Here is an 18,509-nt window from a genome sequence, read left to right on the forward strand (position 1 = left end):
CAGGATTACGTCGTCTCTTAGGGGATAATGGTGTTTGTCGTCTCATCATGACAACATGAACTTGCATCATTTTACAGTGGACTCGCTGTACAGTCCTCCACTCGCAGGCCAGCTCACGAATAGTGAAAATCCACATATAATTGACACAAATTATAAAAGCATTGAGAATATATATATTTTTTTAAATCCCCCAAAAATTATTGAAGAAAAAAAAACCGAGGATAAACTTCCAATAAGCATAAAAAACGATGGTGAAAATGAGGGTTGGCTCCAAAAAGAAACAAAAATATTGCAAAATAAATCCCCCAAAAATATTGAAAAAAAATGAGGATAGACTTCCAATAAGCATAAAACGGTGGTGAAAATGAAGGTTGGCTCCAAAAAGAAAAAAAATATTGCAAAAATAAATTAATAAATTCAAAGATGCCATAAGGGGAATCCACAGGTGCTGAACCACGAAGATGTATTTCTAGTCAAAATTTTACATATTTACTGTATTTCCTCAAATAGAGGCCATTCCACTAATAGGAAGAAAAAAAACATGCGTAAACCCTCAAAGGCCAAATTTGGTTCATCTCTAATCTTTTCACAAATTATACTATTGGTCTTTCCCCTTGTCATGTTTCATTTTATTTAACAAATTATTAACCAATATAAAGTGTTAGAAATAGTTTAAGGACAAAATTAATAACTTTTTATATATTTTTTTTTCATGAAAATAATATCTCTTCCTTGAAAGAGGAAAACACAATTATATTGCACAATTAGCCACATACTGCTTCACCAAGTCTACTGGATTTATCATAATATAATATAATATAATATAATATAATATAATATAATATAATATAATATAATATAATATAATATAATATAATATAATATAATATTCAGTTTCACCTTCTGTTGGGGAACAATGTCTAAAATTATTGTGCCATCATGTCTTCGGGTTCTTCATCATGCAAAGCAGGAATACAGTATACTACCTTTTTTGTTTGTTTGTTTTTTGGGATTGATGGTTCATTTATCTTTTTTTTTTTGTCTTTATCCAGGCTAAGCAGGGTGCAGTGCCTCCAGAGGAGCAGGGGCCCAGCATCAAGAACCTGGACTTCTGGTCCAAACTCATCACCCTTATTGTCTCCATCATCGAGGAAGACAAGAACTCCTACACACCCTGCCTCAACCAGTTTGTCTTTACCAAATTCTGTATCGCCATCTGTTTTTTTTTTTTTCCCCTCTCTCACTCTCTTCCGTTGTTTTCCATCCAGATTCCCTCAGGAGCTCAATGTGGGTAAAATCAGCGCTGAAGTGATGTGGAACCTGTTTGCTCAGGACATGAAATATGCAATGGAGGGTGAGTCAACACCGTGAGCCGCTACTCCTTGGAGTAATGCTGCTGCTCCACTCGACAGTATTAAACCACTCATGACCGTGAATATATATACACTTTTTCTTTTTCTTTTTTTAACCATCACATATGTAGAATTTGCAATTTCAAAACAATTAGTGTGGGACTGAACTCCACCAGATGAAAACACAGAATCCTGTTTAAAACTTCAATTACAAATGACAAATACATTTATTTCTATGATATTTTTCACATTAAACAGTGAGATTTAGATATGCTAGTACATTGTTTTAATAATTTTTTTTTAGTCACACCTAGAAGTTACTACAGTGTAACCTTTGAAGATTGGATAGTGTTATTTATTTTCATTAGTTTTGATTATTTGTTTTAATAATACACAGCAATTGAAGTATTTTTTTTTTAATTTTAAACATATTGGATACAGTTGTTTTTTTTTACTTATTGGGTACAGTTATTACAAATACTTAAACTGGAGTAATTTCTAGTGATATTTCACTTCTTTTTTTTTTTCATTTTAATTTTGTAACATTTTAGCGATGCACTTTTAACTTGCATTTACACCTGTAGGATGCTTCCAGTTTGACAACGGGACAAATTATTGTAGATTATAGTTAACTTTAAAATTGTTCATCTTTATGTTAAGCTACGATAACTTTGCCTTAGTGTCAATTTTTGGTCTTGCTTCATTTTTAAGGTACAAGACTTAAAATCTTTGATCAAAATTAGATTAGAACTCGCGAAGACGCCAACTAAACAAAACCCAGTTACAATATTCATATTATTACTCGTCTTATCAGGCAAGCAGACATACATCAGTGGAAAAACTTGCTGTTATTCTTTTCTCAGAACACGAGAAAAACCGCTTGTGCAAGAGTGCCGATTACATGAACCTGCACTTCAAGGTCAAGTGGCTTTACAACGAGTACTGCAAAGATCTTCCTTTCTTCAAGAGCAGAGTGCCGGAGTATCCTGCGTGAGTTGCAGCCTGCGGTGTGCCGCAATGAAAATCAACCCATTTTCACCGTAAATATTCCAACGTATCGCTCCCTATAGGTGGTTCGAGCCTTTTGTGATCCAGTGGCTGGATGAAAACGAGGAAGTTTCTCGTGATTTCCTGCACGGCGCGTTGGAGAGAGACAAGAAAGATGGGGTAAACACGTTTTCAAAGTGCCCGAGAATTGCCGAGCTGTTGTTCAGGCGGAATGACTGTAATCTCTCTCCTTTTGTGCTTGCTCAAAGCTATCACTTTCCTCCTCCCTTGCAACGTCTCCTCCCACTCTTTCCACATCTCCTTTTTCAAAGACTCCTTGGCATTATTAACACGGACACAACGTTGTGCTCGCCAGCTTCAAAATGGCTGCATGAGAGTTGTTTAAAAGGGGTTCTTATTACGGGAAACCGGGATTAAAGACCTCATTCCAGAGATTTTGCAGCAGGAAAACTGTCCTTACCTCATTAGCGAGACTCCCTGGAGGGACACCTGAACACTCTGTTCAATGCGTAAAAATAGACATTAACTCGTTCACTGCCATTGACGGCTATAGACGTCAAAAATTCATTTGAACTATTTCGATTAGTTTCATATTTATGAAGTATGAAACCCTAGAAAAAAAAGTATTGTACATTTAGAACAGATATAAATTGTGTGATTAATCTTGAGTTAACTAGTTAAGTCATGTGATTAATTACAATAAAAATAAATCGCCTGATGCCTCTAATAAAAAAAGAAAAGATTATTAAAAATTAGGGGCATCAGACGATTACATTTTTTAATTGTAATTAATCGCATGACTTCAATAGTTAACTCACAAATAATCACAAATTTTATATCCGTTCTAAATGTACAATAAAACAATTCTAGGTTGTCACACTCAAAAAAAATTGAAACTAATAGAAATAGTTCAAATGAATTTTTGACGTCTATAGCCGTCAATGGCAGTGAATGAGTTAAACAACAGCCAGTTGTCATATCAGGTATACAAATGGTAGCATTTCCTAGTGGGTTTTACTTCCATTTTTATTAGCGCTATCTAGCGATTACAGTTGAAAAATTCTTTATTTGTAATTTTCCATAATTAATTGTGATTCATCACATTTTCCGACTTCTGTTTTTCTCCTTTTGTCCTCCAGTTCCAGGTCACATCTGAGCATGCCCTGTTCTCTTGTTCGGTGGTGGATGTGTTTTCCCAACTCAACCAGAGCTTTGAAATCATCAGGAAGTTAGAGTGTCCGGATCCGCAGATCGTTGGACACTACATGAAACGATTTGCAAAGGTCAGTCATCCATAGTTAATTAACTCATTCACTCCCAGACATTTTCACAGAAGCAACCCCCTTCGTTACCGGCTGTTTCCACAGAATATTCTGTTCTTTTGCTATAAAAACATGGAACCTACCAAAAGAATGATTAGAGTCTCTTCTTTCATAAGGTAAAAAAGTACATTGCCATTTTGCAGCAATTAGCATTAGAATATAGCTAAGTTTCATCATTGTTCACAAACCTGTTGAAAACACTGCAAAAAAGAGCTTGTTGCAACATGGCCCTGGCTGATCTCTTATACGCTGCTGCCACCTGCTGGCCGTTTTTGTAATAACTACCATTGCTTTACGCTTTCTATTCAGTTCAGAGGCTGCATCAAAGCCTTCTGTATGCTCGAGCATAAAAAATATTTAAAAAAATATATATAAATATGTTTTTGGGAGTGCAAGGCGAAGTATTAAAAACATATTTATACATTTTTCGGTTTGAATGACTTCATACATTTCTGCTTTGAATGGCCCCAGGACAGAGCCTTGAGGTACACCAGAGTTACACTTAGTAACACTTAACACAAATCCAAACTGTGGGTGTTTTTTTTTTTGTTCTTGTATCCCTCTCCAGACCATCAGCAACGTTCTCCTGTCATACGCCGACATCATCTCCAAGGTGTTTGCCAATTACGTCAATATGGAGAAAGTGGTAAGACACACTGGAGCCTTGTGTGTTTAAAGTTGTTTTAATGCTAAAAGAATCATAATTGCGTCAATTAGGAAGTAATTCATTTGATCTGTTTTAGCCCTGCATCCTTATCAACAACATCCAACAGTTGAGAGTGCAGCTGGAGAAGATGTTTGAGGCCATGGGTGGAAAAGATGTGAGTCCTCCTCCATTTTTCCTCAATGTTGCTTAACTCATTCACTCCCAGCCATATTCACTGAAGCAACCCCCTTGCTCACCGGATGTTTTGCTGGATTTTGACAGATTTTGCAAGGCGCACAGAATATTGTGTTCTATTGCTATGAAAGCATAGAACCTACCAAAAGATGAGGGTCTCTTCTTTCATCAGGAAGAAAAAGTATATTCCTATCTGTTTCCGTTTTGCAGTAATTAGAATTGGAATATAGCTAAGTTTCATCATTATTCACAAATCTGTTTAAAACTGTGGGCAAAACCTTTTTTTTTTTGCAAAATGGCCCTGGTTGCTCTCTTATACTCTGCTGCCATCTGCTGGACGTTTTTTGCAATAACTAACATTGCTTTAAGCGACCTCTTCAGGTCAGAGGCTGCATCAAAGCCTTTTGTATGCTCTAGCATAAAAAACACATAAAAAACATATAAATACGTTTTTGGGACCATGACAATATTTAAAGTAAAGTTTGTTTACGTTTTTTGAGCAAATGAGTTAATTAAGGCAAATAACTAGTCAAGTTCCATTTTACAATTGTAGGCTTGACTGTATAGTGACTTAAAAAGAGTGTGTGTTTTTGTTTTTGTGTTCAGCTCTGTGTTGAGGCCAGCGACATCCTGAAGGACTTGCAGGTTAAACTCAACAATGTCATGGATGACCTCAGTCGAGTCTTTTCCGTCAGGTACTCGGGGCTCACATTCTTGTGTGCGCTCTGCATTGCACTCTCATTTCATTTCATTTCATTTTTTTCAAACAGTTTCCAGCCTCACATCGAAGAGAATGTGAAGCAGATGGGCGACATCTTGGCGCAGGTAAAAGGGACGTCAAATGTCGGCAACGCCAGCAGCGTGGCTCAGGATGCTGACAACGTGCTACAACCCATCATGGAGTTCCTGGACAGCAAGTGAGTCAGTCAACTATTTTGTATTGAAAACAGCGTCGACAGGACACTGTGTCGTAGTGCAGAGTACAAATGAGATCTAACAGGACTGGACTGGCACAAATAATCGGCCACGGCATTTTAACTTAGGCCCGCTGGCCCAGCCCAATTCCTAACCACCCTTAGCTACGTAGCTCTACCGCTGATGTTTTTTGGTTCAGTTTGATATCTATATTGAAAATGGATGAATGGGCTGCTCCTTATAAATTATAGGGGTAAAATGGAGGAAAATAATCATTGAATAGCACCACATTGGCCCCAAAGGACACGGGCCCACCGGGCATCTACCCTGGTTGCCAGATGGCCAGTCCAGCCCTGAGATCTAATTACAAACAGCATTCACTGTCGATTTTTCGTCATCATTTTCTCCCCTCTTCTCGTCAGCCTGACTCTGTTTGCCAAGATCTGCGAGAAGACGGTGTTGAAGCGTGTGCTGAAGGAGTTGTGGAAGCTGGTGATGAACACCATGGAGAAGACGATTGTTCTGCCGCCGCTCACCGATCAAACGGTGAGTGCGCGTCACTTGAGGAACGCCAAAGTCATGCAGGCATGCGCAGGAAGCCACGATGTGGGACGACATCCAAACTGCTGCATACATCTATAAGCCGTGCAAATCCACGGGGATTGTTTTGCCTCCTAAGAATGGAAGTTGGAATCAATCCACACACTATGAACAGTAATCGGGTGATTCGAAAACATCATCACCCATCGTAACTATTTTTTGGGGATTGTTTTTATAGTACTGTCTTTACTAAGTATTTTAGAAAATGGGTGATAAAAGGCACAACAAAAACCCTCTCCCACCCACCTTTAACTCATTCACTGCCAAAAATTCATTTTAAAAAATAATAAAAAATTAGGGGCGACAGGCGATTAAATTTTTTTATTGTAATTAATCGCACGACTTCACTAGTTAACTCACAATCAATCACACATTTTATATCTGTTCTAAATGTACGATAAAAAAAGTTCTAGGTTTTCATACTTTTGTTAACAAAAGTGGGGAAAAAATGTAAACTAATAGAAATAGTTTAAAAAAATTTTTGACGTTTATAGCCGTCAATGGCAATGAATGAATAAAAAAAAAGAAAACATTATAAAAAATTTGGGGCATTAGGCGATTAGAATTTGTAATCATAATTAATCGCATGACTTCCCTAGTTAACTCACAATTCATCACAAATTTTATATCTGTTCTAAATGTACAATAAAAAAAATCTATGTTAAACTAATAGAAATAATTCAAATGAATTTTTGACATCTAGAGCCGTCAATGGCAGTGGATGAGTTAATTTATGAACCCCACATTCTTGGGAAACTTACTGTATGCCTTTGCATGTGGGAAAGGAGAGCCAGTCACCAATGCACTTTTCAATACATATGGACTTTTCTATAATTTATTACTTCATGTAAAAAAAAGAGTGTGTTTTATTAAGTATGACTATAATTTTAGGCATATGAGACATTTTCATACTTTACTGTAAAAAAAAAAAATCTGATGGGCGAGCTCACATTAACTCCACATGCGAAACATTCATTACCTCATGCATTCTGTCGGTGCCATTTATACAGAACAGCGACATGAAAAAAGGTGAGAAAACGTCTGAAATACACACACCCCCCCACACACACACACACACACACACACACACACACACACACACACACACGTCCAGCTGTTAAGTTGGCATGACAAGAAAGGGAAATGGTGGCGGAGTGTGTGAAAAGGAAGAACAAAGGCGCCTTGAGTGTGCTGCAATCCAAAAATGGCTCACAGTAAAGGAGTGCATCATATCATTTGCATATCAGCTCAGGTCTGCTCTCCACTATGTCAACCAAAGGATGTGGCCCTCTTCCAAAAAAAAAAAAAAAAGTCAGGGTACATTTTGGAAAGCAGCCTGTTTTGTTTTATTTTATATATGTGTGCTCTATTTGTGTTTGGTTATCATTTGAAGAGCCTCATATCGCTGTAAAAAAAAAAAAAAAAAAAAAAAAAAAAAAATTGGTCACAAAGTATTAAAGTCTTCCTTACTGGTTTTTAATCCCAACAATTGGTTCCCTCCAGGACTTGCGGGGGTCTTTCTTTTTATTTGTGATGGATGTGGGGCTCTTTGCAGCTTGACTGACCTTTTTTTCTGGTTGTTGTGATTATTATGACCATCCTGCTCCCACCGCTCTCCCTCCACAGATGATTGTAAGTACAGCACTCCTGCGTGTGTGTCTGTCTGTCCGTCTGCGCTGATTGCTTCCTTCTTGCTGTATGTGGCTGTTTGTTTGTTTTTGGTTTTGTTTTTTCACCCGCCCCGGCCCCCCGCATCTCACAGTCTCACCAGCCTCTCTTGCGTCTTCTCTTTTCTTGCAGTGTTAATTAAACAGAACAAAAAGGCAGTGGTGAAATATGTCCACAATAACTTTAAAAAAAAAAAGTCTACCCAAAGCTTAACTGCAATCAAATAATCATTTTAACAATTTTAAATAAAAGAAAAATTAACACTGTTCTTCTCTTCCTCTTCTCTTCTGTCCTTCTTTGTATTTTTAAAAGACAGACGCATGATGCATTTCTATTCCTTATAATAGGCCTCTTGTCCTTAAAAAAAAAAAAAAATCTCGACCAATCAGTGCTCTCCTTCTTTGGTCTCCTCTTCCTGAGTCCGCCCCTCAAACAGGAAGTGGCGCTCCTTGCTCGTGCCTCGTGTTGCCTTGTTTCTTCTCGTGCACTGGAACCCCAAAGGTCGAGGGTCAGTCCAATCCCTCGGACGCCACCTTTCCCCCGTACACCTTTCTCACCTGTTTGAAGTGTTGCCCCCTCCCCCCCCCTAAAACTCCCCCACTGTGGGTTTGTTGCTTGCGTCTGATCTCTTTCAACACTGCAGTCTTCTCCCAGTGACGTGTACGACGCTATCCTGTGCTGTTTGTCTCTCTGCAGACCTTTCATGTTGGTCTGTCCTGGTTTGCTCATGTTCTGTTTGTTCACCGGGATGACTGTTAGTGATGGTTCTCGTCATGTCCGTATGGCTTCATAAGCACAGTGGGTTCGACATACAGTCCGATTTGGGTTCAAAAAGGTGCATTTAAGGTGTTTCAAAAAAATGATCGCGATACAGTAATGTACCCGTAAACCTCTAAGCAATGATGTAAAGGTGGTCTTATAAACAAACAAACAAAAAAAATTATTTTTAATTATTATTTCTAATCTGCACCATCACCTAAAGCTTAAGTTGTTTTTATATATTTTTTCTTTACAGTATATCATTTTTTAGATTTCAATGTATTTCCCCCGTAACTACAAATGTTGACTAGTCATGTATTCTACTAGGCTAGAGAAATATTTCAAACAAAAACCAGCTAATTTGCAAAAATATAATATAGAATTAAAATAAAATGAACACATCTCCGTACTGCCTAACGTTTTAGTTTTCGTATCGTTTCGCTGTCTCATGTTAAGCTAGACAATTATACTCATTAAACTTTTTTTTTTTTTTCAACGGCAGACTATTTAGAAAAGTATATACAGTGCAGGGTTTCCTGATTTTCTGCTTATTCTTTTTATTTTTCCTGGTGGAAACCGTCATAACCTTACTTGAATGGTCAAAAAATAATAAAAAAAAAATTTAGACAAAAGGAAGTTAATGCTATGAAATTTGCCCAAAAATGACTTTTATGGTGTTTTGTTGTGGGGTTTTTTTAATGTTTTTTTTTTGGAGTGTTTCTAGAAAAAAAATTCTCATGGTATTATACAACTGCCTTCATACATTATTCCCAAAGCACATGTATAATATAGTGTATTTTTGTCTCTTCGGGAACAAAAAGCTTTTTTTTAAGCAAAACACACGCGTTTTTACATTGTGTGCATTTTGTACATGTGAAACTTGAGTTAAAACAAATGCAGTCAATAAAGCACATCACAAAACCCATTTGCCACGAAAGAGTGTCATTGGGGATTATTACATACGGTTGCTTTGGCGCTGACGAATTTGTGGCCCATCTTGCCAATGAGTGCAGCAACTGGCGAGTGCTCCATGTATTAACCACGTGCTCTCTTTCCAGGGGAGGCTGAAGAACGCTTCTCACAGCGACGTAAGGACTAAACCCCTTCAGATAAATGTCTCGTGTCTCTCTCTCCTCCTCCATGTCTTCTCTCCATGTCCTTGTCTCTCCCTCAGCTGCCCACTGAAACAAAGTCATGGAAATATAGATTTGGATTTTCCCACACTTCCTTGTGTTTTCATACAACATTCCTCTTTTTGTAAAGTCAGAAACGGTAACTGCCGGCAAACACTCAGCTCTACTACATTAAAATGCAGTTGAATTTAGATGTGTTTGGACAATGACTATGTTTTGGTTTTTTTTGTAGGATTTTGCCTTAACTCATTCACTGCCATTGACGGCTATAGACGTCAAAAATTCATTTGAACTATTTCTATTAGTTAAAAAAAAAAAATCCACTTTTGTTAACAAGAGTATGAAAACCTAGAACAAAACTATTGTACATTTACAACAGATATAAAACTTGTGATTAATCGTGAGTTAACTATTGAAGTCATGCAGTTAATTACCATCAAAAATGTAAATCTCCTGACACGATTTAAAAAAAAGACAAGAAAAAAGAAAAGAATATTAAAAATTGGGACGTCATGCGATTAAAATGTTCATAATTAATCGCATGGCTATACTATCACAAATTTTATATCTGTTCTAAATGTACAATTTAAAAAAAAAAACTAGGTTTTCATGCTCTTGTTAACAAAAGTGGGGAAAAAATTTAACTAATCGAAATAGTTCAAATGAATTTTTGACGTCTATAGCCGTCAATCGCAGTGAATGAGTTAATAAACTACCACAGTGGATATGAAATCAAACAATCCAGATGTGATTGAAGTGTAAGCTTTCATCCTAAATGTAAGTCATTTTGCAAAACATGGAATTTGCCATTTGGAAATGACAGACATTTTATGTTGAATATAGTAATTGACTTTAAATAACAAATGCAAGAAGTTCACTAACAAATGGATGAATTAATGAGTAGCTATGCAGCTAACTAAGCCAACCATAGTCCAATACAAGGAGCGGTCAACTTCAAAGTCCACTTGAAGTACAGTCGGGAGACAAACCGAAAGAATTAAAATGGCAACGGATTATCAATTTAAACAAAATGGCTAGAGAATTTTGCACGGGGGCGTATTGAACAATGTGGTAGAAGTTAACGATCAGGAGAGAGGAGCAAGTGAGTGGAAAAGCACTCGGAAAACGCAATAGTGACTAATGGTGGTGAATGAGACCCGTGCCATTTTGTTCAGGCTTTAATTCTTATTTGTTGCTGTATCAATTGTTGGAGGCTTCAAGTGTCTCAGATCCATTGTGGTGGTGTATAAAGGCGAAATCGTAACCCTGGCGTTGTCCAAACTGTAGTTTAAAGCGCAAATAGCGATTTTTTTTCCCCCCACTCAGCAGAATGAAGATTATCTAGAAGAACTACGCCACACTGTTGTTTAGCAGCTAGTTTGTGTGTGTGCGTGGATGTGTGTGCAGCAAGTGCTTTGGAATATGGAGGAAAAAAAGTAGCCTGATATTTTGTAAAGAGGTGACTGTTTATGTACTGTATGTCGCTGTCTTCTGTGTAGTTCTGCCTTGTACTCTACTTTTATCACGATCAGTCACTATTAGGCTCACATCATTGCAATCATCCTCTCCTATCTTTTTTCTTCTTCTTCTTTCTGTTTCTTCCCGCAGGGCACTCAGCTCATCTTTAACGCTGCCAAAGAGCTCGGTCAGCTGTCCAAGCTGAAGGTACGGTCAAACTTTTCTTTTCAATGATGCCCCTCTTGTTGACGTGTTGTAAAATTCAGTCTAATTGAGCGCCTTGCTCTGTATCAATCAATCCATCCATCAAACTTTATTTTATTTTTATATTTATTATATCTATATTATATTTATTTAATTTTGTATAAGTAACACCCACAAAATTAGCCACAGTCAAGAAGTAGCCAGTCAACAAGCTAAACTCAAGCTAATGCAGCAGTTCCACAAAGCAGAGAGAATATATATTTTAGGATGTGGATTAGCATATTTTTATGCCAACATAACAGTTGTTTGATGGTTTAAAATGGCCGCAATAGAGATGCAAATTTTTTATAGCTTCTCTATACGGTGTTTCCATCCAATATTAGCATTAAGCTAGCAGACAACTGCCAGCTATCTGCTGAGCTAAACACTGCACATTTAGGAAAGCGGAATACATGTGAATATGAGAGAGAGAGGAAGAAAAAAAACTGCCAGCCTTACTGTATGAAATCATACAAAATCTACAATAGTTAGATTGAGCTCTGTTTTAAAAGCCACAGTCAAGAAGTAGCCAGTCAACAAGCTAAACTCAAGCTAATGCAGCAGTTCCACAAATCAGAGAGAATATATATTTTAGGATGTGGATTAGCATATTTTTATGCCAACATAACAGTTGGTTGATGGTTTTAAATGACCGCAATAGAGATGCAAATTTTTTTTAGCTTCTCTATACGGTGTTTCCATCCAATGTTAGCATTAAGCTAGCAAACAACTGCCAGCTATCTGCTGAGCTAAACACTGCACATTTAGGAAAGCGGAATACATGTGAATATGAGAGAAAGGAGGGAAAAAAAATGCCAGCCTTACTGTAGGAAGTCATACAAAATCTACAATAGCTAGCTTGAGCAGAATACTAATCCAAATGTTTGTGAATGCGATTTAAAATTGTGATCAGTTATCAGTTCAACATGGAGCTCATCCAAACATTCACAAATCGTAAACACCAGTTAAAGAACGTGACGCTCCCGGGACTGGGGAAATCTGCAAATAAGCCGCATCTTTGTTTATGCCGCGGGGGTAAAAGCTTGCAATTCACTCTTTTTCTTTTCTACGTTATGAGTCTCCCTAATGGCGCTGCTTCTTGTTCAGGAGCACATGGTTCGCGAAGAGGCCAAAGCGCTCACGCCCAAGCAGTGTGCGGTCATCGAACTGGCCCTGGACACCATCAAGGTACGAATACACTGACTAGACGCAGACTCTTTTCTTTGTTATTACATTTGTGCTCGTCCTTTGACATTTCTGATGCAATTGCCATAAATCAATCCAAATAAACTCGCAGAAGCAGTTACAGTCAGACCAAATAAATCATGATGAGTTTCAAGATAGTTATTGATCTAATTTATCCTGTAATATTGTTTTTAAAGTCTTAAAATAAAGGACAGGTGAAAACGTGGCGGAAAGGAAAACTTTCCAGTCATATTTCTCTTCAGCGATGTAATTTTGGAGCTTCTAAATGATCCGAGGGATGACATGGATCCAATCACAAGAAGGAGTCATGCCACTTTGAAAAATCACCTTTCACCTCTGAATTTCCTTGCGCCACAACGTGACAATTGACGCTTGCCACTTGTACGACTGCTGCCAATTGCTCCACACAAACACACCCAACAACCAAATTTCGCATCTGCTATTGGAATCTCAGAATTTCCATTTTACACAGAATTGTATGTATGGTTTTCCAGTTTGGGCCGTTGGTTACTAACAGCTATTCTCTGCCCGCCTTTTGTATTTGTTAGCAATATTTCCACGCTGGTGGCGTTGGTCTCAAGAAGACGTTCCTGGAGAAGAGCCCTGACCTGCTGTCCCTTCACTACGCCTTGTCCCTCTACACGCAGGCCACAGACAAACTCATTAAAACCTTTGTCCAGTCACAGAATGCACAAGGTAACTCGATTTACCTTCTTTTTTTTTTTTTCACTCTCTCTTTTCCGGTCCACAGTGTTTCTAGCGTCACTCTTTGAAGGGCCATTCTAGTGTTTCCTAAATGCAGCGCTCTTTTATCTAAAAATATGGTCCTCTAACTCAAGCTCTCCCGGTAGCCTCAGAACAAATATCCAGCCTCCATCGTGTGCCTTGTTCACCGCTCGGCCTCCTTTTATTTGGCAGGCGGGCGATCACGTAACAGCGAGAAACACTGTTAAAGTGTGGGAGTGGTAAAAATATTAGCTCAGCATTGTCCGTCTCCTAATTGTTTGCTTTGAGTAGTAAAACACGTGTGTGGGGATCGCATTCCGGTGAGTATGATGTATTTTCATATAAAGATAAATCTTCGTTCTGACAATGTGCTGTTTATATTTTTGCATCCTTGTAAACACCCACCGAAGGCCCAGGCACCAAATACATGGCCTGCCACTGCACTCGTCCCATTGATTAAAGGACCTTCCAATGTTTTTAATGTTTTTTTTTTGTCTCCTTTCTCTGTGCACACCCTCCTTCCGCCCCCCCAGTGTTCGGCGGCAAGGGGGTGCGGTTCACCGCTAGTGAGGATGTTTACCCAGAGAGGGGTACGTTGCTCCCAGGTTCAAAGGTTTTGAGACATCCAGGACATCCAGAAGGGCGTCCAACCTCAATTCCCTACTTCCCCTGCACCTCCATGTGTCCCCAAACTCTCCACTGCCTGCATAGACTGAATATGCTCCTCCCCCTCTTTTCCTATCGGCCTTTCACCGTCCTTTTCGAGTGCACTGACGCGAGCGTTGAGAACTTTTATGCATTCATGCATGCGACGTACGCGCTGATGTCTGTATGGGTGGAGCTGCACTGAATACATACCCACTCGGTATGTATGAGCAGACACTAAAGCATGACGCGCGGACATCAGACAATCGTAATGCATCAGTAGGATGGAGGCGACCTGATGCAGCATGATGTCATCATGAGAGGCCTGAGGGGGGGGCCGAGCGAGCGGATGTGTGACAAACTATCGTTTGAAGGGAAAGTCGTAAACATTTCTTCCTGATAATAATATGTTGTATGTGACCTCACTCATATTCCACTAATGCTATATTAACCAGAAAACCGTATTTAGACTAGTGGGGCAGCATAATACATATTATTGTCAATTTTTTTTTTTTTTTTTTTATTGCTTGAGCACATATATTGGGGTCTCTGGAATTTATTTCCAAGTGCTGTAAAGAGGTTGTTGAGCGAAATATATGGAGAATATATCTTGTTTTGTTACTGGAAGGCAAAAGAGGGAGTAGAGTTTTATATTGAATGCTGATTAATCTACCAGGACAAACGTAATGTCCGTCCAATAGAATTTTAGGAGCAGTTCACTAGTCAAAACAGTATTATTTTTGGTGTCTTTTTATGCTGCATTCGAGGAAGGTGGGAAATCGGACGCATCCCACTTGGAATCTCCCAGTTCTGACCTCAAAGCGTTCAAATATCAACAACAAAGATGGCTGATAAATGTTCTTGTTCTGGTAAAGACAGTAAGAAATCACATTGGGTTACATAAAGTTACTTTTTTCGAATGAGTAAATTAATTTTGAAATAAATAAATACATACATTTGTTTATGGTCGTGTAAATTATGTTTTGCCATTCATGGTATTTGTCTCTATGGGGTTCGCCATTGTCAAGTGATGTCAAATTTAAACCGCTGAGTGGGGTCCTTTTCTTCCGACTTCACAACTCGGATTTCCGAGCTCATAGGGTCGTTCCCGTGCATACTTCCTGATATGAAGTCAGAAAAGTCCGACTTCCCACCTTCCTCGAATGCAGCATTAGTCCTGTAATTGCACCCTTACATGAAGAGCTGATCCGTCAAAGTCACAATCCCATAAACCGCGTTGAACGTCACTCATTTGGTGGCAGCGAAAGATGCACTTTCTTGAATGTACATAAGCGTTCATGTTTGTGAGTCAATGGTATATAAGATCATAAGTCTTAGAAGTGACCCTTGTGGAACACCATGACACACTCAAGCCAGTTTCATGGATCAAGTTTGTTGTGAACACGGTGCATCGCTCCTCCGTGATAAAACCATGCCTAACACTACTTGTAAGAATGACTACTAAAACAGGACTTCGATCATTGATCATTCTTAACTCATTCACTGCCATTGACGGCTATAGACGTCAAGAATTCATTTTAATTATTTCTATTAGTTATTTTTTCACTTTTGTTAACAAGAATATGAAAACCTAGAAAAAATGTTTATTGTACATTTAGAACAGATATAAAATTTGTGATTAATCGTGAGTTAACTAGTGAAGTCATGTAATTAATAACAATTTAAAAAATGTAATCGCCTGATGCCCCTAATTAAAAAAAGAAAAGATTATAAAAAATGAGGGGTGTCCGACGATAAGAATTTTTAATTGTAATTAATCGCATGACTTCAATAGTTAACTCACGATTAATCACAGTTTTATATCTGTTCTAAATGTACAATAAAAAAAATCAAGGTTTTCATATTCTTGTTAACAAAAGTGGGGAAAAAAGTGAATCTAATATAAATAGTTCAATTAAATTTTTGACGTCTATGGCCGTCAATGGCAGTGAATGAGTTAAAATAAGCCCCCTCTTTTTGCCGTACCGAGCCAGAAAAGTTTTTCTAATCCTTTACGAACACTCTCCATCGAGTCGAGCAGTCCAGATGGACTCCTGCTGCTCTCTTTGGTCTCGTTAGAAGTTGGCAGCGAGAGCGACAATCCAATAATCCTTCCCGGAGAGCCGACGAGAGCCGAACGCGGGGAACATGCCAGGAACACTCTGCCGTCTAACTCCCACTCACGCCTTGTTTCGTGGGCGGCCGGCTGAAAAAACAAACACAAACAGGCCGCTGCCGTCGACGGAGTGAAGACACTCATTAAAACATTGCAAATGAAAATCCATCTGTCGCCGTATCCTTCTGGAATTGTTTTGCGGGTCGGAAGTACAAGGTGTGGTGCCGATGCCGCGATGTAATTGTCTGTCCTTCCTGGGCAGACTCGTCGGTGGCGATGTGGTAGGTCACCTTTGATGTACAGTGGGAATATCCGCAGTTTTTTCCAACTCGATCCCGTGGGTGGGATGGACTTTGGGCAAAAAGGTTGGGCTGGTTGCCAAGCAATTGCATAGACAACAGATTGACTTGGGATAGAGCGTGCAAGAGTCACCTCGGGCAACGAGCCACATGCTGCTTCACCGTGTCTCAAGAAGACGACATGGTCTGAACACGTTTATGGTCAAGAATTGACCATCACTCATTTCTCTTTGACTTTCTTTCCCATGTTGCATGTCTTGAAGACGGGGTAGCAACTCAAGCTCTCCTTGAACGTTACCTTTTAGTGGCCACCCTGCATCCGAACACACATCTTGCATCTATGAGTGGGCGCTAGTATCAAATTGTTAGCGCTCCACCCAGTAATCTCTTCAACGTGGGGACCTGTTTTGACGCTTTTCTGAGAAGGAGAAAATATGAATATGGAACAGTAGACACCTTCCCACTGCGGAAGTGCCCACTCATAGCAGCTTTAAAATGTCCGAACCTCAACAGCGCAACGCTCTGCTTAAATTCTTCCTCTAACACGCTCATCATAATTATTCGTCCATTTCTAATCCCCCATATGGAAATGGTCTTCAGTTTTGGTTATGATCTTGAGTCTTGGAGGAGGAGACTTAAAGCAGAGGTCAAGGGCAGCTCATGCTCGTAAAACCTGACTTTTTTTTTTTACCGTTTGTCCGTCCCAACCAGGCTCGGGCGTGGACGACGCGGTGGGAGAGGTGTCCATCCATGTGGAGATCTTCACTCACCCCAACACGGGCGAGCACAAGGTCACCGTGAAAGGTATCATGTTGTATTCGTGTCTCCGTCCAAGGTCTTCTGAGCTTGCATGAAACCGAGATTCGTCTCGATGGAAGGAAAAGTCGTCATGGAGAAGGTCTGATGTGCGAATTGGTTGAGCACATAAGTGCGACATGAAAAAACACCTTCAAGAAGATGGTCTCTCAACGCAATTGAAAAAGAGAGATGGGAAGGGGGAACCTGCTTGTCCAGACGGAACGTTTGCTGCCGGCTACATTTTGGATTCCTGGAACGAGTGCAAGATGGTTTGCCTGTTGATTTTTTTTTTCCCGCGAAGGATGTGACATTATTTCATTTTGGTATCTTAAAACCCCTGTATGTGGATACTGCCGGGCGCTAGAGCCCCCCTTTATCGTCATGTTCTTGTTCAGGACCTAGCGAGGTTGTCTCCACGGCAACGAGACGATCTGTTTTGGTGTTTTGATGTGTATTTGTGTATTCCGGCCTGTCTATCAGAATTTGCATTTAGAAATAGCTTAAGTGTACTATTTTTATAGATAGTAACCCCTTAAAAGTAAAATGTTTTTTAAATTACGCAATACTTTTTCTTTGTTTTGTTTTTCTTTACATTTTCGGGGTGCATATCTTGGAAATGTTTTATGTTGGGGGGATTTCAACTGATTTATCATCATATTTTATTAGATTTATATTGGGGTGGCGTGGCTCAGCGCTTTAGTGGTCGCCTCCAACCCAGAGGTTGTGGGTTCAATCCCATGCCATTGTGACCATGTCGAAGTATCCTTGAGCAAGATACTGAACCCCCAGTTGCTGAATAAGTGAATGAGGAGTCGAATGTAAAGCGCTTTGAGGGCCTTGCAAGGTGGAAAAGCGCAATATAAAGCAAGTAGCATTTACCATATTTGGGAACTCTAGTATGTATTTAGAGAGTTGAAGGCACTTAGGGCTTTGGTGGGGGTACAGGAAGCTCCAAATATGGCTACAAGACATTTTGGACTCCCCACTTGTTGGTCTGGTGGGTACATGATGGTTTTGAGCCAATAGAAACTTTGATCATCCAATGACGTCACTATGAACTAAGCCTTTGCATATGGTACTATTTTGGGCTATTTTCTGAAAAAGTCCGGAAAGTAGGTCAACTGTTGTTTTGACTGCCGATTCACGTTCCAGGAAATGGCCGATAAATCGCGTCGGTTTTTGATGTAGAAGACGCTCTAACGTAGCTTCTCCTCGCCGCGACAGTGGTGGCCGCCAACGACCTGAGGTGGCAGACGCAGGGAATATTCCGTCCGTTCGTGGAGGTCTTCATCATCGGCCCTCACCTCAGCGACAAGAAGCGGAAGTACGCCACCAAGTCCAAAAACAACAGCTGGGCGCCCAAATACAACGAAACGTTCACTTTGTGAGTCGGCACGATGTGATTATATTAGCCCAAAAA

The 18,509-nt window shown here is 39.4% G+C and overlaps 1 protein-coding gene across 1 annotated transcript in view; it reads left to right on the top strand.

Moving 5' to 3' along the window:
- unc13a (unc-13 homolog A (C. elegans)) overlaps positions 1-18,509 on the top strand; it is a 48,850-nt gene that overhangs the window by 25,909 nt on the left and 4,432 nt on the right. Inside the window, exons 27-44 of the mRNA XM_086089531.1 lie at positions 1,053-1,186; positions 1,269-1,354; positions 2,216-2,342; positions 2,423-2,519; positions 3,500-3,643; positions 4,251-4,328; positions 4,426-4,503; positions 5,130-5,218; positions 5,294-5,440; positions 5,861-5,984; positions 7,665-7,670; positions 9,524-9,553; positions 11,207-11,263; positions 12,407-12,487; positions 13,054-13,201; positions 13,765-13,821; positions 17,003-17,095; positions 18,314-18,473. Of these exons, the coding sequence (XP_085945657.1) occupies positions 1,053-1,186; positions 1,269-1,354; positions 2,216-2,342; positions 2,423-2,519; positions 3,500-3,643; positions 4,251-4,328; positions 4,426-4,503; positions 5,130-5,218; positions 5,294-5,440; positions 5,861-5,984; positions 7,665-7,670; positions 9,524-9,553; positions 11,207-11,263; positions 12,407-12,487; positions 13,054-13,201; positions 13,765-13,821; positions 17,003-17,095; positions 18,314-18,473 (1,736 nt within the window). The remainder of the gene's footprint in view (positions 1-1,052; positions 1,187-1,268; positions 1,355-2,215; positions 2,343-2,422; positions 2,520-3,499; positions 3,644-4,250; positions 4,329-4,425; positions 4,504-5,129; positions 5,219-5,293; positions 5,441-5,860; positions 5,985-7,664; positions 7,671-9,523; positions 9,554-11,206; positions 11,264-12,406; positions 12,488-13,053; positions 13,202-13,764; positions 13,822-17,002; positions 17,096-18,313; positions 18,474-18,509) is intronic.

The sequence above is a fragment of the Leptonotus elevatus genome, chromosome 11 (assembly GCF_054856555.1).
Source record: "Leptonotus elevatus isolate MCC_2025b chromosome 11, RoL_Lele_1.0, whole genome shotgun sequence".
NCBI lineage: Eukaryota > Metazoa > Chordata > Actinopteri > Syngnathiformes > Syngnathidae > Leptonotus > Leptonotus elevatus.